Source organism: Anarrhichthys ocellatus, unplaced genomic scaffold (genome assembly GCF_004355925.1).
Source record: "Anarrhichthys ocellatus isolate YVR2014 unplaced genomic scaffold, GSC_Weel_1.0 scaffold15, whole genome shotgun sequence".
In the NCBI taxonomy this organism is placed as follows: Eukaryota; Metazoa; Chordata; class Actinopteri; order Perciformes; family Anarhichadidae; genus Anarrhichthys; species Anarrhichthys ocellatus.
The window spans coordinates 7,538,472-7,561,105 of NW_022280045.1; the positions used below are offsets into that span (position 1 = coordinate 7,538,472).

At 42.3% G+C, this 22,634-nt stretch overlaps 3 protein-coding genes across 5 annotated transcripts; 2 read left to right on the forward strand and 1 right to left on the reverse strand.

The window, feature by feature from the left end:
* Window positions 1-98: 98 nt before the first annotated feature.
* On the forward strand, window positions 99-7,593 carry dipk1aa (divergent protein kinase domain 1Aa). 2 transcript variants are annotated; one of them, XM_031854600.1, is made up of 6 exons: window positions 99-627; window positions 4,124-4,258; window positions 4,619-4,726; window positions 4,817-4,993; window positions 5,107-5,238; window positions 5,381-7,593. In XM_031854600.1, exons 1-6 carry the CDS (start codon window positions 574-576, stop codon window positions 6,062-6,064), a joined length of 1,290 nt encoding a protein of 429 aa, XP_031710460.1. In that variant the 5' UTR covers window positions 99-573; the 3' UTR covers window positions 6,065-7,593. The 2 variants fall into 2 exon arrangements, with proteins under 2 accessions (XP_031710460.1, XP_031710461.1); XM_031854601.1 differs by having other exon boundaries at window positions 5,384-7,593.
* Window positions 7,594-7,776: 183 nt separating this feature from the next.
* Window positions 7,777-10,906, reverse strand: rpl5a (ribosomal protein L5a). Its single transcript, XM_031854602.1, has 8 exons — window positions 10,835-10,906; window positions 10,423-10,492; window positions 10,188-10,303; window positions 9,968-10,102; window positions 9,566-9,768; window positions 8,946-9,123; window positions 8,102-8,190; window positions 7,777-7,933 (listed from the first exon to the last, which is right to left on the reverse strand). The coding sequence occupies exons 1-8, from the start codon at window positions 10,835-10,837 to the stop codon at window positions 7,831-7,833; spliced, it is 897 nt and encodes a 298-aa protein (XP_031710462.1). The 5' UTR covers window positions 10,838-10,906; the 3' UTR covers window positions 7,777-7,830.
* Window positions 10,907-18,705: 7,799 nt separating this feature from the next.
* gfi1aa (growth factor independent 1A transcription repressor a) lies at window positions 18,706-21,490 on the forward strand. Of its 2 annotated transcripts, XM_031854599.1 has the most exons (6): window positions 18,706-18,938; window positions 19,117-19,320; window positions 19,882-20,282; window positions 20,531-20,668; window positions 20,849-21,014; window positions 21,142-21,490. In XM_031854599.1, exons 1-6 carry the CDS (start codon window positions 18,827-18,829, stop codon window positions 21,318-21,320), a joined length of 1,200 nt encoding a protein of 399 aa, XP_031710459.1. In that variant the 5' UTR covers window positions 18,706-18,826; the 3' UTR covers window positions 21,321-21,490. The 2 variants fall into 2 exon arrangements, with proteins under 2 accessions (XP_031710459.1, XP_031710458.1); XM_031854598.1 differs by having other exon boundaries at window positions 18,820-19,320.
* The last annotated feature ends 1,144 nt before the right edge of the window (window positions 21,491-22,634 follow it).

Below are 22,634 nucleotides of genomic sequence, written 5' to 3' on the forward strand. Positions count from 1 at the left end.
CCAATTACGGATCATGTGGTATTGACGAGTCATTTATTTTATTTTGGTTATGACCGGAAGTGAGGTTGCTATTTAAAGAACGGGCTGTAATTGTAAAATACGTAGCGGAAGTAAAAACAATGATCATGCTTGCTAGCTTGACCCAGTCATAGCTCCAGAGTTAAGCAACAGAACCGATCCTCGTAATGACTCAATTTTAGCGCATCGGTGAATCCAACCTGAAAAATTAAAATAATACAACGTTTTGTAGACAGGTTGCGCGTGCGCCGTTGATCCTACGTTTTTTTTGTTTTTCTCCAAGGCCAGCTTGAGGTATGTTGCTTTGCCTGAAAATCAGCAGCTGCTGCAAAGAGCAGAGGCGCAGGCAAAGTGCAACATCAGAGCGACTCACCAGGACGAGACAACCCGACGGTCCAAGGGCCGTGGATCACAGTGGGGCTCAAATCTGATACAAAATGCGTTCATTTTCGCCTCTTCTGTGAACGAAGACGTGCTATGTGGAAGACGCTCTCCGCTGTGTTTCGGATGATCTCCCACAGCCAGGTCCACGTATTGAGATGATCTATTTCTGTGATGGCGAAGGGTCTGTTTCCACGGGCCTGGGTGAAAAAGTCTTTCTACTTCCAGGTAATATCACTGTTAATTGTCCTGTTAGTCGGATTGTCGTGGTGCACTGCGGGATGTGTTTGATTTGGACCAATGACCCTAGTGTGTATCGTGGTCGTCGTGGTGACACATCAGACTGACAGCTGGCAGCAGCCCCCGGGCTCTTCTGATGGATATTATGGGCTGTTTCCATCTACCTGAGGAATGAGTCTGCTGATGAAACATTAAGTTGATAGTCTTCTTTTTGCTGATCCAGAACCAGAGCAGAACAGAGCACAGGCTATCCACACTGAGAGTGTGGATAGCCTGTGAGGACTTTTTATTTTACCCAGTCCAGGGAGGGATCTCTGTTTGGATTTCATTTGAAGTTTTCTTCTCCTCACATTTGACTGGAAAGATGCCTAGACTCACCTTTATTTCATCACCTCCGATAGTGCCAGAGCAGCAGTAAATCCCTTTGGTTGGATAATAAGGTTGAACCTTCTCATTTGGGTACCAGTGGCTTGTTGCCAGTAACTACTCCCAGCACTAAGGAGCTTACGAAAGAGGACCAGAATACAGGGAAGCTCTTGGGAAGAGTAAACATATTGCTTCATTACATACAGTACAGTCAGCTTAACTTTGGCCATGAGCTACAGTCCGGGGACTACAGTAGAGTTCAGGAGGTTAACATTTAATCTGGCTTCAGACAACACTAGCCAGTGTTTTCCTGCAGCCTCGTGCGCTGGTTAATTCAACCAGATCATCCTCAATTGGGCTACATTTCATCCTGTACTTGTTTGAATAGTTCGTCTGCCAAACACTGCGTGCAGAAAGGGTTTCTTTTAGTCCTGAGGTGATCTCTATACATAGAAAAATAAATTAAAGTATACCTATGTTTTTGGCCACACTGGTTGTGTGTTTCTATATTTTGTTCTGTAATTAGTTTGTATTTGTGTATTGTGTGGTTTTGGTGCAGTTTGATTGTTCAACGATTTGAAACAGTTTTGGTTCAGTACATTCAGTGTTGGTCTGATATTTGTGCATTTTGTTGCCTATTTAGCTTACTTTTAAAAAAATGTACAAATTTGCCTTTATATTTAGGTAAACACACCAACATAATGCAAACTCTGATACCAAATTTAAAAGGAGTGTTGTTAGAGGACTTGCTGGTTTATGGCGACACACCAACATGTGTTGGCAGAGGCAGGGTATCCAGGTCTGTTACGGGACATGGAGTCTGGTTTGTATCCGAGGCTCCAATAAGCAAGTCTACAGGGTTATCTGGATCCCTTTGCAGAGTAAACCCAGAACAATGTTGCTTTTCTTCATCAGTCCATGTTTCAGATTTGAGGGGGTTCTAGGTTTTAGTTGTACTAAGCTTTGTCAAAGTACCCGAGTTCAGTTTCGGATTATGTGAATTTCTTTCTTTCCTGTTGAGTCTCTTTGATACTAACATTGCAGACCTCAAGTGCTGTGAGCTTTGCCCTGTTTTTGGGACGTCATCTGTAAAGGTATTTTTTCATTCTTGGATGGCATCAACCATCTTCTATGCAGTCGTTCTGCTGGGGCAGCGACACCTCGACTGCAGACAGGAAAAGCTCAGTCCTGAGGAGTTCTGTGGACTCCATAGAGGACGTAGAGGAGAGAAGGACGATGGGCAATACATCCCAATCCCTACATCTATCTATCTATATCTATATATATATATATATATATATATATATATATATATATACCGCTATATTATGCTTTGTACAAGTATTCAACTGCTTTTTTGACACTTCAGTCCCCTGTGTGGGATCAACTAAGTTTATCGAATGTTGTCTTAGCTCAGACAAACACCACATATTAGGTTCCAAGGACAAGGAGACGGTGTAAGGACCCAAAGGGAGTAAGTGAAGGATAAAGCTCTTTGTCGCTCGGGTTTCACTTCTTTAACTCAGAGGCTTCAATCATGTGTCTGCACAGACTGAGACACACCGCCATACAGACGACGTGCACACATGGCTTTTTATCCCCCCCGTCATATTGTCTGTGTGTTTCATGCACAAAGATGTTCTACGTACAGGCGTAAGCAAAGGAGTCGGTTCAGATAGTGCTGTGTAGTAGATTTGTACTCCCCAGATAACTCCAGTTCCCTCCACGGAGGCCCGCTATCTGTTTGTTCATCTCCTCAGGACACCGCGTGTTTAAAAATCTACGCAGCTGGACAGAGGAGACTACAGCTCTAATCGCAAACTGCTGTTAAAGCTCTAACGCCTGCTGCTGCCGTTGGACAATTTGGTGAAATGCACCAAAGGAAATGTGAGGCAGGAATTCTTTTGGTTTTCCTGGAACCCTCCCTGTGCTTTTCTTTGAAGTCTGTAGCTCAATGTGGGGAAGTGCTGCATATTTTGTGCGAACAGATTTCATGAAAACCTCATTTGTGGTTTATATCAGGTTTGTATTTTTGGGGGGATTTTGAAACTGTTGCGGAGCAGAATTGAGAGGAAAAACAAACATACACAACACAAAGCTGTCCCCGCCATGTGATCTGAGTGAGAATCAAAATCTCTTTATCCTCCCAAGTGCAGTTTCAGTCCTCGGAAGAAAAACTCTCTGCAGTTTTGTTTTAGTAGAAGTCTCCTGCTGGGGCTTCCAACCACTGTTCCGGATTTGTTTTACTTGCTCACATTGCAGTAGTCACCTACTGCTCAAATATTGATTTTTGATTTGTCAATCGACATGATATAATATTGATTTTTAAACATAATTGGAAGACTGAGATGTTAAAATATAGCACTTTTACATTGGGCTGGCATTACTTTCGATAGGAATTCGTTTTTTGGACGTTTTTGGACAGTAAACGCCTGTGAAGTTGATTTAAAACACTGAAATAAATCACTGAATGACATGCAGCTCTCATGGATGTACATCCTCTCTCTTGTCTTCAGACCTTGTTCTGTAAATCTTAGGTTTTTTTTTGTCACCTATACATTTTTTTTTTTTTTTCTTTTAGGAGTGAAGAATTCTGTGTTGATATCGTGTAAAAAAATAAGTCCCTGACTGCATTAACCTGCACCGTGTCACAGAAACAGAAGCAGCTCTGTCCACACAGACACGGTGGGACATGTGATGTGTGCATCATGTGACACAGGCAGTCATTTTAATTATTTTCATGCCAGAATAGCATGTGACACCGGACCATTTTGATCTGCAGCTCCAAACCAATTTACAGCTTAATTAGCTATTGTTGCACATGGCGACTAATCAGCCACTTCTTTGTTTTTGGGCCACCCCCCATGCTGTCACCATGGTGACATATTATGTGATCAGGTTTGATTAGGGAGTACACGTCTGGCTGGAATCAGCATACTGTGCCTGTATAATGTGGTTATACAGGCAGTACATCGACTTGAACATTTTAACGTGTGTGTGTGTGTGTGTGTGTGTGTGTAAGTTGGACTTTACTTACTTGTTCTTAACTGTGAGCCTGGTATAGTTTCAGGCTCTGGATCAATTCATAAGAGTTTCTGTTTCTGCTCGCCCTCCACAGGCTCGGATCTCCTTTGTACGGGTGAAGTACCTGTTCCTTACATGGCTGACTGTGCTGGTGGGGAGCTGGGTGCTCTATGTGCAATACTCCGCCTACACAGAGCTGTGCAGAGGACACGAGTGCAAGAACGCCATTGTGAGTAATGGCTCGGTTTGTTTTGACCCTGTTGTTTTCAATGATTTGTTTTTTTTCTCATGGTCTTTTATTTTGCAACTACCACAGCATGAGGAACACCTAGCCTAAGGTTGCGTCAACCTCAGTTATTTAGAAGTGGTTGCTGTTTGAAAATTACACAAGTAAACCTCAAGATATAATCTGATTTCTGTGTGGCGACTAAAACGTGTTGTAAATACCTCTTGTGCTCTTTGTTTAAGATCTAGAATAGTAATATTCCCTCAGATTATCAAACACACAGGGTCTAATATAATGGATGAATATAATTAAAGAGTTCTAAAATTAAATCGCACTTCTCTACATGTTCTGTCTGTCTCCAAGTGTGATGAATACAGGAAGGGAATCATCGATGGTTCAGCCTGCAGCAGTCTGTGTGACAAAGACACGCTCTACATGAGCAGGTGTCTGTCAACGCTGCCAAACAACCAAGTAGGAAACACACTTTTACATTTGGTTAAAGTTGTGATTCTACCACTGGCTGTTTTCAGCATGTTTGCTGTTTGGCGTTCTGTTCGGCAGGTGTACACGGGAAGCTGGGGAGACCACGATGGGATCATCCGCTGTAAACTGGGGGAGGTCGTGCACTACGAGCTGGGTGAGGAGCCGGAGCCACGGAGAGAAGCCCCCGTGTTCGACAAGCCCACCAGAGGCACATCGGTGGAGAAATTCAGAGAGATGGTCTTTAATCACCTCAAGGTAAAGGACTCGGAGAGGTTCATACAGAACCACATATTTTAGTCTGTGGCATGATGGACTAAAGCCTGGAACAGCCCTCTTCAAGTCTCTGTCCCTCTCTCTTTATCCATCAGTCCAAGCTCGGAGAGCAGGCTAATCTCGCCAGCCTCGTCAGCCAGATCCTCTCTGTCGCTGATGGAAACAAAGATGGACGGGTGTCACTGCCAGAAGCCCGTTCTACATGGGCCCTACTGCAGATGGATGAGGTATATTAACAAGCCGCTGTTATCTGTGGCACAAAATATGTTGTTTTTGTGTAAGATGTCTCTGTGAAAAAGTGTCGGCAAACATGAAATCACTCGAGCTGTTTGGGGAGACTAAATTGTGCTTTTTTTTTTTTTTCTTTTGGAGGTGCTGCTGGGCCTGCTGCTCCAGGACCGTGGACACACCCCTCGCCTGCTGGGCTACTGCGGGGACCTGTACATGACGGAGCGAGTCCCCTACGGGCCCCTGTATGGTTTGTCTCTGCCCTGGCCGCTGGTGTCCTGGGTGCCCAGCAGCGTGCAGCGCACTATAGACCAGTGGTTCACCCCCTCGTGGCCTCGCAAAGCAAAGATCTCCATGGGCCTCCTGGAGCTGGTGGAGGACATCTTCCACGGCACCTACGGCAGCTTCCTGATCTGCGACGTCGCCGCGGCGCACTTCGGTTACACCGACCGCCACGAGCTCCGCCTGACCAACACCCAAGCGGTGGTTCCCGAGGACGAGTTCAGACGCACCATGCGGGTGCTGAAGTGCGAGACTGATGCCGACTGCGTGTACGGGGTCGACTGCCAGACATCGTGTGACGCGTCGGAAAAGCGGTGCAGGGAGGAGCCGGTTCAGCCAAACCTGGCAAAGGCGTGCGGCACGCTGAAGGACTACCTCCTGCATGGGGCGCCGTCAGGGCTGAGAGAGGAGCTCGAGAGGCAGCTGTACGCCTGCATGGCTCTTAAGGGAAATGCTGGACAGATGAACATGGAGCACTCGCTCATTCTCAACAACCTGAAAGCTCTGCTGTGGAAACAGATCTCGCACACCAAAGACTCGTGACGAGGAAGTCCTTCGGAAATCTCGGTTTCCACACGTGAAGCTGAGTATTAAAGATGCTGTGATTTTAGGAATTGCAATTTTAATTAATTAATTTAAGTAGTTTCTATCCACTCCTAACACTTATGATCAAGCTGATGGAGACTCTACTTCCTCTGCCCCAGTGTCAGAGGTTAAATAAACTGAATGATTGCATGTTCAGAAGAGTTTATGCAGCCACATTATTAGTCCTGTATTAGTCACATTAGTGGGATGTTTTCGTGGGGCACTGCTGATAACAGATTTACTGTTACTCTCAAGAGCTGAGACCACGTTGCTGTTTTGTTTTTTTTGCCACAAAATCATTCAGATATTTTGGAGATTGAAAAAGCAGAGTTGTACAAAGCTCCAGTTGGCATTATTTTAAGATGGGCCCATATATTTTGTTATGTTACGGTTGCTCCTGAGCATCATGGCATAATAAGGGAGTGTACCTCTTAAATGATTCGGCAGTTGATATTCTTGTATTTTTTGTGTCCAGCAAATTCAGTCAAAATACCAAAACCAGCAGTGCATTATTTTATTACTCAGTACTGTTGGATTTTCAATTTGTTTTTTTTAGTTTTTTTTTTTAGTGAAGAAATGTCGCTGTAGTTTTTAGCAAAAGTTACTCAAACAGGAGTGAATAGTGTAAACGATTCCGCTGCAGATTAATTCACATTTGGTGCACTGATTGTTTACAGCAGCAGGACACCGTTTGTGGCATCGACTCAGAATAAACTACAGTGCGTGCGTTCATCATAATAAAGGAACATGTCACGCTGTGTGACAAACTATTTTGGGCTTCGGCTACACAAGCTGTACAAAACTAATACATTTTTGATTTGCTCCTTTTTAGGGGTATATAATCACCCTTTCAAATATAGACCATCACCAAACTACACTTTGAACAGGTGACAAATCAAAAGGAAAAAAGGCGTTCCCTTTGATTGTCACTCATCTGCATAATAAAGTGAGGCAGTTTATCAGCTTCAAAGTAGACACTGATCATCCTGTATCAGTGTACTTCACTCCGCTGTAACACTAGTGACATCGTCAATGCTGCATCAACAACGAGGAATATCGATGTATTTAAGTTGTGAATGTTATCTTGTATATTTCTCACTGAAAATAGCATTTGTGGTAATGTCCTGTATTACATTTTCTGGATTTTGTCTGTGCCATAGAGATCCAGCTGAAGTCATTTATGAATGTTCACCACCGTCGACGGTGGAGATTGTGATCGACTCCCGTGGTCACACTCGAATGCTGTATAAAGAGTGTTTTCCATGATTCATTCCAGACATTGCCTGTTGTGAAGTTGCTGTGACGGAGTTGACCTGACTTTATTAACCACTTTAAATGCATTTCAGAACAGACGTGACCTGTAAAGCATGTCGAGCTCGTGGTCAATGCTGCTGTTTGTTTTTACTTTGAAAATGTAAAAAAAAAAAAAAAAAGTTTACTTAGAGACCAGCATGATTTTGCACAATTAAATGTCACCAACTCATTAACTCTGCTCAGGTCTGATTTATAATACACCACACTGGGAGCTTTTATCACACTTTGAGTCATTTAGGTTGAAGATTACTGTAAATATTAGTCATGGCTGAAATATAAACAAAAGCAAATATGCAGATAAAGTTCTTTAAGTGCATGCAACCACTCAACACACAACTATTGACAGAGACAAAAACTTGAGTTTGAAATAAATTTATTTGTCTGATGCGTGTGTTGTCGCAGCAGAGCGCCTAACCGTCCTCTGCCTCTTGTTCTTGCGCTCGTAAGAAGCTGGCCTTCTTCTGGGCGACGCGGTCCTTCCTCTGTGCCAGAGATAACTTGGCACGATTCCACCTGCCCGGAAAGAAAACAACAGCAGCTCCATTAACATTCAGCACAGGAGGAGAGGTTTGTCCACTCAGCACGCTGGGAGCTTCCCAGTGCCGATATTCAATACTTAGACTTTAAACCGTTATTTTCCCAGGGTATCTATAATGTGCAATCAAGGAAATAAGAACCCACCTCTTCTTCTTGACATCTTTTGTGGGTTTCTGTACGTGGGTGGGGTTCGCTCTAATGCCGGCATGTGCTTTTTTGTACATTTCTTCAACCTGACAAAGACAAAAACAGCCCACATGTTAATGCACCACGTCTACGGCATTTCACTGTGCCCAATGGTTCGTCTCGCTTCTCTCAGCCCCGTCTTGAAAGGACAGTAAGCATCAGCTAATGCAAATGAAGGACCAACTACATTTTGCTCAGCGGGATTTGTATCATCATCAAGAAGCAGAGAACCGGCAAACAGTCGTCGAATATTTGACAAACAAATCCAGTAACAACAATTGTGATCAAGATATGTCCGGCAACATTCTACAGTATTAAGACACTTATTACTGCTCTCTGGTGGACAAACTATGTAATGATGCAGTGTTTCTACTCAACTTCAAACATATTGCAAGACTCTCTACTGCAATGTATTACTTATTGGCAAACTATACACCGATAGATACACCTTCAATAAATTAATATCAGTCAGCCCTAAAGGTATTAGCTGGGCTCTAACAATAACTGACATCAAATCAACTTTTTTTTAAATTTAATTACTTCAGGAGCAGTGATGTGCATCAATTGCAATTTTCTTTTAAACACTCGCCCACTTGCAGGCTAATTTATGGAGCTAGAAAATGAGGGGAGTCTCACAGGATGGACGAACTTCAGTGCAGCAACTTCATTTATGATATTGGCCCCGACATAAATTAAGAGAATTTCATATTAAGCAAATCTGGCCGACTAGGTTGCACCTGTGAAACTGTGACTAGAGATGCTTCACTGCGTCTATATTGTGAGAGAGGAGCCTTCATCTTACTGCGTCTGGCGTGACTCCGTTCTTGATGAAGCGAGAGAACTGTTTCTTGTAGGCGTCCTCATCCTCCTCCATCAGGTACGACATGTAGTCGGCCACGTTCATGCCCATGATGTGCTTCCGGTGCATGTCTGCGTTGAATTCTTTACTCTCCGTGTCGTAGCCGGGGAAACGTTTTATACTAGAAACAAGGCAGAGCAGAGATACCATCAGGTTTGGTGACAGAGAATTCAGCTTTCTTGTATTAATGTAACCATTTCTGATGAATGTTTCTTTCTTCTAATCATGTTCCTCCTCATACAAAACGATCACACTGTGATACAATGAGGCGCTTGCTTTGGTTCGTCTCGCTTCTCTCAGCCCCGTCTTGAAAGGACAGTAAGCATCAGCTAATGCAAATGAAGGACCAACTACATTTTGCTCAGCGGGATTTGTATCATCATCAAGAAGCAGAGAAGAACCAATAAACCACGACTGGTCATCGACCAACCGCGCAAAAACTATGATTGGCTTTACGGAAAAAGAAAACTTGTGTCCTCTTTCTCGAAGTGAAACCACACCACTAGTGGAGAGGTACAATATAACCTAAGATAAACTGGTGCTGTTCACGTTCTCATGCTGACCTGTGGGGAATGGCCAGCCCTCCGTCTACGGCCCCCTTCATCGCTCCAAACACCTTGTTCCCTGTAGTGGTTCTGGCGAGGCCTGCGTCCAAGTAACAGGTGAAGGCGCCCGGCTGTCCGTCAACGCTCTCCACGTTGAACTCATCTCCCGTCACCTCCACCTGGCCCTCGTACACCTGGTCCATGCCAAACTTGTGCAGCAGCTAAGAAGAGGATAAGAGAAAACGGTTAAAAAACATGACGACCACACTCTTTCAAAATATGACACAATGAATCTGAACTTTGAAATTGCTGTGCGAGCACAAATCTCACTTTCCTATTCATGTGCTGACATCAGCAGCTTTCTGTGTGTGTGTGTGTGTGTGTGTGTGTGTGTGTGTGTGTGTGTGTGTACACTCTTACCCGGCGAGCCAGCAGCAGCCCGGTGCAGTAGGCCGCAGCGTAGTTAGTAAGGCCCACTGTGATGCCGTATTTGGCCAGCTCGTGAGAGTATGCAGCGCACACAATCTGGTCTCCTTCAATCTTTGCATAGGCAATCTGCACGAGAAGGCACATTGGGTTAGTCACGTCATGTTTAATACGAGACCACGTCAGTTTCTGCCACCTTCAATAAGTCACTGACCTGGCAGCAGATGTTCCTGTTGGATAACCGGACGATCATTCGGTACTTGGGCGTGTTGTACTTGTTTTTGTCCTGCACAACCAGGCGCTTCCGGGCAAAGAAGTCAGTCTTCCCCTCTGTAGAATTACAAAGAGTCAATGATTTACGTTTAGATTGATTTAAACACGAGCATGGCTTCATGGTGCATGGTCACAATCAGGGTAATGAAACTGGTGTGAAGATAATATAGTCTCACCTCTTCTTCTCCTGAATTTGACTTGATATCTCCTGAAGTAGGACTTGTTCTTCACCACTTTGACGAAACCCTTCGAGGGAAAAGATGAAAGATGGTACCGTGCAAATGATAATCGAAAAAAGGCATCATGCGAACGAAAACAATGTTAACACTTTTAAGCGCCACTGTGTCGTTATAATAGTATTCATCTTGAGCTTGGTGTGAGTGCTCTGCATTGTAAGTCTGAGGTTTCGTCAGCCATGGAGGCGCCACGCTGGAGCATTGACGCTCACCGGTCGAGTTCGACAAAACAGCCACAAACATCCACAAACATCTGCCCCCTCAGACCACTAAAAACACTTTTCTACCATCCAACACATCTCTACACACCATAACCGCCTACACTGGATGTATATTAAACATTTTAACTCACCATTTTTGAGCAGATTTTGCTGCTCTTCCTCCTTGATTCAGATGGGTCTGATAAGTAGCGGAAGGTTGACTTGGCAACGTAACTTCAGTAGGATGTCTCGTGAGCACACAGCGCCCCCTGCTGCCCCGGAAGACCACACGAAGGAACCGACAGGGGGCAGCAGCGACACACACACAGGGTTCACTCACAGTGATTTAGCGATTATCAAGTTATGATAATATAATACAATATAATGCACATTGTTGTATAACTTCTTGAAATGTTCATGGTAAAAAAAAAGATTCAGAAATCTACCAAATAGAGAAAAATGTGTGTTGGCCTTTGGAGTTGTGTATTTCTAGAGCTGAAGTCAGGCCATTACATTGAGTCAGTTTTTATCAGGTATTTCCAGTTAAGTAATGATAGCAATGCCAATAAACTTATATATAGCACATTTTACACAAGAAATGCCAAGGAAAGTGTTTTACTAAACAGATAAGAGCGGACAATTTAAGTTTATATTTAAATACATTTGAAACAAGGATAGAGGTAAAATTATGAACCGTTGAAATAAAGCAACTTCCATGAGCATCGTCTCAACCAGTTTGGGGTGAGTTCATGAATGCATGAATAATGAATGAATAATTAAAATGAATTAATGTGAAAGCTAATGCAGGGACTTTAAATCAGATTAAATTAGATTAGAATAAATGGTTTGATGAAAAATGTCCAATTCCAAACATGTCACCTGATCGCACTCAGCGATGATGAGGCCAATTTGCTTTCAGACAACTTGACACTGTGCAGGACAGATTTGCTGATGTATCATCCATCCGTGTTGTGAAATCAAGCTATTCAAAAAAACGGATGATGATTTGGGCCGGAAAGTGTCTAAATGATGAAATCGCTGAAGCTTGGGTGGATTTTAAATGCAGAGAGAGGTCACAATATTTGACTCTTGAATCAGAATCTGAGGCAGATTTTTGTCTGAGCTATAGCCGCCCACCTGCGCAAGATGTTATCTCCATATCTATAAAATCACTCAGGATATTTACAGCTCATTTATTGAAACCATGTATGTACGTTTGTAAAATGTACAGATTTACAGTCCAACAGAGTTTATAAAACTCCCTCCAGATTAAAAAAAATTGACTCAAGCTCCTCTGAACTTTGCTGGCACAGTAAAGTCCTCCTGGATGTGAGTGCTTGATTCAGTATCAGTACTTATGAATATTATTCTCTCACTTTGTCCTGATGTTGTATTTGTTGGATTGGAGGTAGACCTACTATACGCCTCATTGTCGTTTAACGGACACTTGACTTCCAAAACCTTGTAGATATGGAAGGAAATCTACTTTAAGTGATAATAAAGGTCCTGATAATTTGGGATCCATTAGAGAATTGCCTTTCAGTATTACAAATTAGATACGACCATTACGTTTCTTCTTCTTCTTCTAAAATTTTTCAGCTATTATTTCAACATGCGGTCAGACATCTATACTTCTATATTACATTAGCACAACCTGGACAACTGCCATGATATCACACCAGTGTGACTTATCCACTGACGGCACATCCCAACTGAGCTGACATTCAGCAGCAGTTAGTAAGAGTGACACGAGTAATAAAAACAGTAAAGGTAACATGTGTCTCGCACTGCTGGTCCACCTATTTCCAAACACCAGACTGGGGTTGCTGCTGATTCACCCATTGAACTCTGCTGTGATTAATATGAGCGATGAGCATCATGCTGTTGGTGTCATTCAAAGGGCTCAGCATTGCTCCACAGGTCCCTCTGTTCATGGACATGGAATGTACAGATACCAGGAACAGACTCAACACCGGACACCAGGAGCAACCTGAAACAAAATAAAAGCATCTGGATTTTCTGCCTTGTTCATTTCTGCTGTAGAGAAAAATGATTAGGCTGCATCTCCGTTATTTTCTGGTCTTGCTGTGTCATTATCTGAGCATGTTTTGTTTTACTTACATTGTAAAACACCCTGTAACTTTGTTCAGAGAAGTACTACATGAATAAAGTTAATAAGATACTCTTTGTTAATACAGTGGTGAATAACTTGGTGTTATTTTAATTTAAACAGTGGTGGAAAAGTATTGAGATCCTTTAGGCCTACTAAGAGCAATAGTTTGACATTTTGACAAATATGTTTTTTTTGTTGTTCAAGAGTTAGATGAGAAGACTGATACGACTCTTCTGCACTAGAAAACTGTGGAACCGGGGAAAACAGATACTCTAAAGGTCACTCATTAATGTTTGTTTAATTTGTACTAAAACCCAAGTTGAGGTTTTATAGAGGATTAAGTGCTGGACAATGTCTTGGCCGAGCACTGTGGCTAAGCTAAGCTAACCGGCTGCTAGCTTCATATTTACCTCACAATCTTTCAGCTTAATCTTGGCAAGAAAGGAAATAAGAGTGTTTCTCAAAATGTTCTTTTGAAATAGTGGAGAAGCGGAGCTTTGGACACGTTTGGACAGATTCAGGCTAACTGTCCCCAACTGTTTCAAATCTTTATGCTAAGCTATGCTAACTGGCTGCTGGATGTAGCTTCCTATTTAACAGACATTCTAGTGGTATCAATCTTTTCATCTAACTCTCATTAGAAAAGAAAATAAGTGTATTTTAAAGTAGAATAAATATGAATTACTCAAGTAAAGAGCAAGGAGGTAAAAATAAAAAGTGCTTGAGTCCAATAAATGTAGGCTTCTTAGCTCATTTTTTCAGGATGACTGGGTTGTAGTGTGTTTTATTTGTGTAGGACCAACTGAGCAGTAGGTTACATTTCATTGACATGTTACAATTCACTGTCTTAAGTCATATAAAATGGTCAACTGTCCATTTGACCCGGTTTGAAATTCTTAAACAATTACTGTTAAATGATGAACCAACGTGAGTCTATCTGTTCACTCTATCGACAACTACTGAAAAAAAGGAACCAGAATCTTCTGCTTTTCCGTTCGAACAGAGCTAGATAATATCACACACCGTCACTCTCGGTGCAGATGTTCTCTGTGTTAGATAAGAAATGTCAAAGTCACTCTTGTGGACAGCTTTCTTGTAGCCGCTCAAGCTCTGTTTCTGCAGAACTGATTTCACAATGAAGAGAAGAAACTGTCCAGTCATCCGTCTGCAGCAGCGAACAGAGGTTAATAACAAAGATTCACACTGAGGGCAGAGGGTGTGGTGGGCATACATTAGTGTAATGCTGGTTGTACATTTGTCCACTTTGAATGGTCATTCCACCGATCTCAATTTGATTTTCTCATCCTACATTTTAACATCTTGCTTTCTGCCTCTCGTACTGATGTAATATCAACAAGGGGGATGCATCAGTCCTTGTTTTGTGTGCTGCAGACACAGTGTTATCATCCTAATAAGACACAAAATAATAGAATGACTTGGACGTTACAGTGAACTAGAAATGACTTGCAGAAAGTCACACGTCAATAAATGTGTTAACAGGCACCCCACCGATAAGAAGACTGCACTTGACAGTTGACAAGCGACACGCTGTTGTCTTTCCTGCCTCTTTCTCACAGCTGATTGCATTTATTTTCATGTGCATGTTGAGACATTGTTAAGATCAGCAGCCATTTTGCCCGAAGTCCATAACAGTAAAGACAAACAGGTGTAATTACATCTGCAGCATGCAGATACCTCATTAACCTGCCCCATGGTTGTCAGCGTTTGAATGATAAGGATAGACAACACTATTAAAGTTCTTTGTCCTGGATCACATACTGTGGCACACACTGCACACACAGCAAAAACCAAATCAGTTCTGCTTAAATTAAAATGAGTTCTGCTAACTTAACAGTTGACAGAATATCTCAGAACAGCAGAGATGGTGCGAGATGTAGATTTCGTGTAAAGGCCAAGACTTTTTTCTCCACCCACCATGTGACCAGTGTTTTGCACGACATGCAAAAAATAGATAAGAGCGGTGTTTTCTGTGTGAAAATACATCCAAGACAGAGACCACAGACTTAAGAGAATCAGCTAAAAGAAACTAACACTTGTAATAGTGCAGAAATGGTGAAGAAATTGGGTTCAAGGTGGGAATATTAAAGGAAAACCCTTATTTAATAGCCAAGATTATACATATCCCCAGTTGAAACTATAACAAGTTATTAAAACATCCAACACAGCACAACAACACAAAAATGCTCAGACACACAGATGAACTGGCTGTTGAACTCTGACCTTTCAAACGGCTGCTTCACTCCCCCACAGAGACACAATGACCAGGAAGCACCAAGCAGGTTTCTTCACATCCACACACCAACGTCCCCCGATGAGGTTCTTATTATTTGAGAGGGAAATTTACAACCAGAAACGGGCTGGTTGCAAACAAGGGGAGCTGCTGATCACAGTGATGGACGAGGAAGGTGATTTGTGGAGTGTTTACAGCATAAATCCAAGCATCTGTTTCGAGTAACGTGAGAGTTTCTTTTCACTGCTTCTTCCGGGTGTTTTTTTTTTTAACACTTTCAAGATTTCTTTTCTTAGATATTGTAGCCATGCTGAACTTTGGGTAAGGTTTAAGGATATTTAATAAGGTATATGATCATACACAGTTAAACCAGAATAATAATCCCAACAAGTAAACTATTAACATAAATCAAATAAAAGTAACACAGACGCAAGCTCCCCGACTGCTGCACGACAAAAAGATTTGAAGTGAGAGTCGGCGAGAAAAAACATTTGTGGACCTCCTGTGTGAAAAAAGAACTGTCTTGCGGTCGGTAGCGTCCAGTAAATCATTCATTGTGTTCACACTCGTTCCCTATCTGACGGCTGCAGTTGTGGCCAGCTGAGAGCTCATGAGGTTCGGACTGGGCTTGCATGCAGTTGAATCTGAGGAAAAAGGAGTAAAGTCAGATTGTTGCTGGAGGAAAAGGGATGGAGATAGTTGAAAAGAGAGAGGGAGGGGGTTGTTACACTGTGGTTAGAGTTTTGGAGCCAAAGGAACCTGTGAGGGGATGAGATAGCATGATGTGGTTTTCATTGAGGTGCCACAGCAGAGTGGAGGTGCAGAGGTGAACGCACAGACTGAGAGCCTGCGACTAAACAGAGACATAAACCAGGGAAAGTCAGTTTAGCCACAATAAGATATCATGGCATGCAGTATACTGAGTAAAATCTACTTTTTGTTGTTATGTACGATACAAAAGATCACTGGCTTAAATTATTCTCTTAAGTCTTAATTAGTATATAAAACTGCAGAAAAGTCGACTGAATGTCTTTTTACACACATTTCTATTTTTAACTACAAGAACAAAGTCTGTTTTAGTTTCACTTGTCAACAGTCTGACTTTAAGTGAGACTATGTAACTTTTGAAGGAAGAAATAACTCTTTATGTCTCCTATAAATTAAAAGTTGAATCCATGAGAGTTAAAATACACTTTTGCTCAATTCAACACACTCAGAAGTTTTGTTGCTACAGCATAACTTTGTCTGGTAGGACCAGTTGCTTACGGAGGCCAACCTTTAACTTGATATTGTTGTGTAACTGTCACAGTAGCACAAGCAAAGAAAAAGATCAAGTCAATGAATTAGCTTTTCTTGTGCTACTGTTGGCATCATTATCCCCTAATTGTCACATGTAGCAGCAGCTGTTTAGCAGATATTCTCGCTTTAAACTGGATTGCATTGAGTCAAAATCATGACAACATTTTGACAAGCTGCTGTGCACTCTGCTCCTCTTGTCAACATTCACATGCATGTGGTATAAAAGCTGCAGCCTCAGGTATATTTAAAACTGCGAGGAGTCCCCTCAGTCGATCCTCGCAAGGGCCGAAAGGGGCCAAAGGTTGAGCTTCAGAAAATAACCTAATGTCTCTACAGCCATTCTCAAAAGTCTTTCTTTAACCGCACCTTTGACAAGGTAGACAAGTGCAGCGAAAAGCAAAGCAAAAACACAAGGAACCTCCTCCTCCGCTCCCCTGGTTGTGATCACTGCGATTGGGCTTCTATTTCAATCACATACTTGCTGTAAGACTACAAGACTGAGAATCAAGGCCTGGGGGAAGAGGTGATTGGGTGAGGGGGGGTTAGAGACCAGAGGCTGTGGCAACAGCGATAGCGTCTTCTTCACTCTGCATTTGGTTTCCTGTTCTGACTCAGTGTGTAACTCTGACTTTGAACATACTGTCTCTGTGTCTCTCTCACTGTTTGAGAATAATCAGAATGCTGTCAATGTCAATTTCAAACAGGGCTTGTTTATAATATTTGAAGTGAAAGCACATACTTGAATAAGGTTGAATGTAGTTCATGAGATGTGGCTGAGCAACCATAAGCTATAGGAAAAGTTTTGTATTTGTTATCTGTCCAAAGGCTTGATCAATGTTGCGTTCATGTGCTGTAGAAATGATTTAGTCAAGTCTAAAATCCTGTAAATTCTAAAGGGAAAACTGAGAATTAAAAGTTTAGTTTTGTCTTTGAATTATTTGTTGTCTGCTCATTTGTGGGAGGAGAAGTGAGAATCAGATCTTAAATATTCCAGTGTAGTCCAATGATCTCTCTTTTCGACCATTTTCAGCAATGAAACATTTACAAATCAGAATTTCTAATGCAAGTTAAGTGCTGGCATGATAGGAGTTATCAGAAAAATGCCAATCACAGACATGAAATGTAATCTAAAGTTAAATGAACACAGAAATGTAACATTTTGTATTGATAATTCTTCAAAGGAATAGTCATCTTTAAAAAAAAAAAACTGGCTTGTAATAACGAAAGTATATCAATTCTAAAAATGAATTTAACTGATTTATTTTTGTACAATGCAAATATCCAAAGTATAGTTATGAATCAGTGTTTTTGTTTGAATTTCATGGCTGATTAACATGCAAATTATTTTCTAAGGGGAAGAAAGAGAGTGCGTGTGTGTCTTCCTATGCGGAGCTGAAGGTTTTGTGGTGCGTCTCTCTGCAGCTTGTGACTGATATTTTAACATTCAGACCAAATGCGGAAAGAGTGCGGGACCGTGTGCGTGCTCACAGCTGGATGTACCTGCAGTGTCAGTGCTGTGTGAGTATGCGACATGTGTTTCAGCTTTATGCCTCGGCTATCTGCTTTGCTTGCAGGTCACTAACTTGTTGCAGCTGCATCAAACAAACTCCGTTCCCACATCGGAGAAAAAAATCGATACCGCTTTGCTTTGGTCCAACCTTGAACGGAGCGCAAATCTTCGCTATGATTTGAGCCTGTCAGATTGAAAACCTTTCCCTGTATGGTGGTTCAATTTGTATTATTTTCAATATTCCACTTGGCACTTATGTCTCCTGTATTTCTTTTAGTGGACAGCCTAATTGGGACTGCGTATTGGCCGGGAGGGGGTTTTAATGATGTAAAACAATAAGGCTGGAGTCAGTGCGGGTAAACTGAAGCAGTGTAACTGTAAAGGGATACGGCGGCTCCCCACCAGCAGGCTGTTGTGCAGAGCGGCCGTGCGCGTCTCATTAACAGGATCACATTACAACCAAACAAACAGGTCATTATCCATCACAGCCTGCATGGACCCAAACACACGTTTCTATGTCTGATCACATTCAAATGATATTGTTACCGGTCTGTTTAATCATCTGGCTTCATGAGACCTCAATTTACCAGTTTTTATATTATTTAAAATTAATTTCGAGTTTAGGCATTTATTAAAAATGCAAACCATTGTAATAGACTAGCAAACGCACAAATCCAATCTTATTCAGCCTCCGTCACATGTAACTACCATTAAAGACATACGACCTCTACTATCCCATATCTACTGGGATCCTTGGGGAGGGGCGGGGGTAGTCCCGCTGCCCAGTGACACCTGGTAAACGATACGGCCTCTCTGCGCATGCGTAATGGCCTGCCAAAAATCCCAACACCGTCTCGACTGTCAGCCAATAGAGTTCCAATCTGTCCAGAGATAAAGTCAGAGCAGCGTGGAGCGGAGAGAAGTGAGGTGGAGGATTTCAGACTTAAGCAGCACCGAAGCACCAGACAGACATGCCGAGGTCTTTCCTAGTGAAGAGCAAAAGGGCCCACAGCTATCACCAGCCCCGGTACCTGGACGATGGCTACAGCAGACTGGACACTATTCTGGCTAACGTGTGCGCAGGTAGGTTTTCTTGTGCGTAATTACGCACGACAATTGTTGGATAACTCCAGTAAGAGCGTGAATCCTATCCTACCCCATCCTATTTTCCACATCAAAATTGAATTATTGTCCCTCTATCTACAAATAGACACCAGTTGCACATTCGGTCAGTTTAATTACTGTGTTCTGCTGTCATTAGAGACAAAATCTCAGGCGGAGTTTGAGTCCAACTCGGAGCCGCAGGAGGATGTGAGCGCCGGCGCTGACAGACTGTCCCCCGGTTCCAGGCTGCTGTCCCCGGGGTCGCTCTCCTCCAGCCCCCCTCTGAGCTGCACAGGCAGCGTGTGTGACCGATCCTCCGACTGTGATTTCTGGCGTCCCCCGTCTCCCTCCTCCTCACCAGGTCTTTTTTCATTTATGTTTTTAAAAAGTGTCAGAGCAGTTTTATAAGATACAGCAACACTTTGTATGTTGTGCGTTAGGCCTATTTAAATTATGAATGCGGTATTATTAAACCAGTGACCTTATACATTTGCATGTTTAGTTTTCAACAGTTGCTATAGATTCATATCAGCTTTAAGTGGGTAAAATATTTTAAACATTCTCAGAACTGTTACGACCTATATCCTGATGTTAGTTTTGATTATAAGGAAGAAGAACAAAGATGGAGCACATTAATAGTCTCTATTAAGGGGCCAAAATAGTGACATCTAGGAATAGGAAATAGTCTTCATTGATATGCCTACTTTATGATATTTTGAGTTAATAATTGATTTAATTAAAATCAATTGTAATTGCGGGGACTTGAGGGTTTTAATGGTTTTCTTCTTGTCTAAAGTTATTACGCATGTCGCGTATCCATTTACGGCTATTTCAAAACGATCACATTTTAAAACACGCTCAGAGCTGCAGATCGCACATCAATAAGAACATCCACTCACCCTGAATCCAAATCAACTTCCAGATTCAGAGAAATGCTCCACTCCCTCAGCGGAGGACGGCCACTTCAACATCCCGATCTTTCCTTACTCCTGGACGGCGTACTCCGGCTCTGAGCTGAGGCATCTGGTTCAGGGGCCATATCACCGCCACCTCCAGGGCCACAGGGAGCCGCACTCACCCGTCAGCGTATACGCTGCAGAGGACAGTGGCGCCGAGCCGCAATACGCACAGCGGGGCCCGGTGGCCGGATGCTACCAGGACTTTTCTTCAACGGCCCACCAAATCTGCAGGATGCGGGATGTAGACAAGCTATATGTGGATGTAAATCAGAAGTCCCGCGCTGGGGAGATCAAGTCTGAAAATGATTTGATTTGCTCTAACATCGAGTCAAGTGGATCCTATAAGTGCATTACATGTTGCAAGGTACGTTTACCAATGTTTACTGAAGCGTGACATGGTCGAAACCATGATATTGTTCTGATTTAGTTTGAGTTTACTGAGATGTTACAAATGATCGTAATGTTTTTTGGTGATCAGGGTATATATGACATTATGTCCAATGAGCTAAAATTCACTTAAGACATTAACTGTGTGAACAGCAATGAGACCAGTAGGCCTCTACATTTTCCCATTTTAGTTTGACATCGAGGTAAAAATGTGTTTTTCCATAGGCGTTCTCCACACCTCATGGTTTGGAGGTTCACGTGCGGCGGTCGCACAGCGGGACGCGGCCGTTTGAGTGTGGGATTTGTGGGAAAACCTTCGGACACGCAGTGAGCCTGGATCAGCACAGAGCGGTTCACTCGCAGGTAGGCCTCTCACTGGAAATAGACTATTGCAACAGTTATTAGGCCCACATCCTGGTCGCAAAGGCCCCGGTTTGCAGATATGCTATATTTGCCATCACAACGTCCCAACCCAGTTACTGTTTTCCTGCACTTAAATCTAATGTTAAGGCCTTCCACGCTGACATTTTACATGCTTTACAGGAAAGGAGCTTCAGCTGTAAAATCTGCGGCAAAACCTTCAAGCGCTCCTCCACGCTGTCCACGCACCTGCTCATCCACTCGGACACGCGCCCTTATCCGTGCCAGTACTGCGGGAAGAGGTTCCACCAAAAGTCAGACATGAAAAAACACACTTTCATTCACACAGGTGAGACACTGCGTGAACTAAAAAGTCATCAATAAATGCAAAACAACACGAGCCATTGCTAAATGCCTCACCGTGTGTAATGCGTAAAATGGCTCTGACATATTGTGTGATCTCGTTACCGCTGCAGGTGAGAAGCCTCACAAGTGTCAGGTGTGCGGGAAGGCCTTCAGTCAGAGCTCCAACCTCATCACGCACAGCAGGAAACACACAGGCTTCAAGCCTTTCGGCTGCGACCTCTGCGGGAAAGGTTTCCAGAGGAAGGTGGACCTGAGGAGACACAAGGAGACGCAGCACGGACTCAAATGAGCAGACTTCGATGCTTTAGCATGAAATCTTGCACTTTTATTGTACTCTGATATTCATATGCTCGTGTTTTATTTTATTTTATTGTTTGTTGTATTGGCCTACTCTTCCCCTTATTGTTGAATGTTAATTATTTAGCCTGAGATATTTTGGGTGATTTTATGGAAATAAAAGTTTATTTATCAATTGTGTTTTTACATTTTTATTAAAATATAAACGCAAAGCCTTCAGACTGTAAACATTGATTTCAGAAATGAAATGTTTATTAATAATTTCTAAAATTAATTATCAATTTTAAATGACCAAATTCAAAAAATGCTCCCACTCCTTTAAATTCAGTGAATTATATATATTCCGGGATTACACATTAACTTTTGGAGCCCAGTTGTTTTCAGTTAGGAATTGACAAGCCTTCAACTTCAGTCTCTTCACATTTAATTATTAATTTTCTAAATTATAAGAAAACATTTCTCACAATTTACAATATCTTTTTAGGTTTTAATCCACAATAATACATTCAAAAACATTTTTAAAAATCATTCTCTGCCCCAGTCCACCGATTGTAGTTACGTTGTGAGAAAAGAGAAGCTGTGTTCAGCCGTGCAGGCCATCAATCACGTCCCCAATCTGCATGTCAAAGTTATATCTCCAATATTAAATAGAAAAACGTTTTGCTGCGTGCGCCACCTGGTCAAAACCAAATATTTTCAGACACACGAATTGTTAACATACCCATATAACAAATTACCTTATGGTGCCATAAACCGCCATGTCAAGGACGTCTGCAGAAATAGCATCACTTTTATTACAGCAGCTCCTCCAGAACAGCAATAACAGCGTGTCCACATGGCGTTTTCACTGGGAAAAGCTGGGTGTGATTTATTTAGAGGGTAAACATCCACTGCTCTAAAACTTCAAGGATCTGATTTGCACACATCTCACCACAGATTGTGTACATATACTGTGTAGCCTACAGTAATGCGGCTACACAATAGCGACAGTAAAACAGCCTGCAGACCAGCGGCGGAGGAAGAAGTAGTCCGATTCTTTACTCAAGTAAAAGTATTAATCAAGAAAAAAGGTACTCAATGTAAAAAATGTCCCATTATATATTATGTCATTAGATTATTACTCATGCACTCATATAAAAGCAGGATTTTATTGTTGTCCAAACCTCAACATTATAACTAGTGAATAAAAACAATTAAAAGGAAACACAACAAATTGAAACTGTCAAATGATTGTAGTGAAGTAAAGAGTGCCATGTTTCCCTCTGGATTGTTGTGAAGTAGAAAAAGGTATGAGGAGACTCACATT

Coding starts and splice junctions, on each gene's coding strand:
- dipk1aa (XM_031854600.1), top strand. CDS start 574: ATGGCGAAGGGTCTGTTTCCACGGGCCTGGGTGAAAAAGTCTTTCTAC. Junction 628..4,123: donor AAAAGTCTTTCTACTTCCAG/GTAATATCACTG, acceptor CGCCCTCCACAG/GCTCGGATCTCCTTTGTACG. Junction 5,239..5,380: donor CCCTACTGCAGATGGATGAG/GTATATTAACAA, acceptor TTTTTTCTTTTG/GAGGTGCTGCTGGGCCTGCT.
- rpl5a (XM_031854602.1), bottom strand. Junction 8,191..8,945: donor ACGGAGTCACGCCAGACGCA/GTAAGATGAAGG, acceptor TGTCTTTGTCAG/GTTGAAGAAATGTACAAAAA. Junction 7,934..8,101: donor AAAGATGTCAAGAAGAAGAG/GTGGGTTCTTAT, acceptor CTTTCCGGGCAG/GTGGAATCGTGCCAAGTTAT.
- gfi1aa (XM_031854598.1), top strand. CDS start 18,894: ATGGCTACAGCAGACTGGACACTATTCTGGCTAACGTGTGCGCAGGTA. Junction 20,283..20,530: donor AGTGCATTACATGTTGCAAG/GTACGTTTACCA, acceptor GTTTTTCCATAG/GCGTTCTCCACACCTCATGG. Junction 21,015..21,141: donor ACACACTTTCATTCACACAG/GTGAGACACTGC, acceptor TTACCGCTGCAG/GTGAGAAGCCTCACAAGTGT.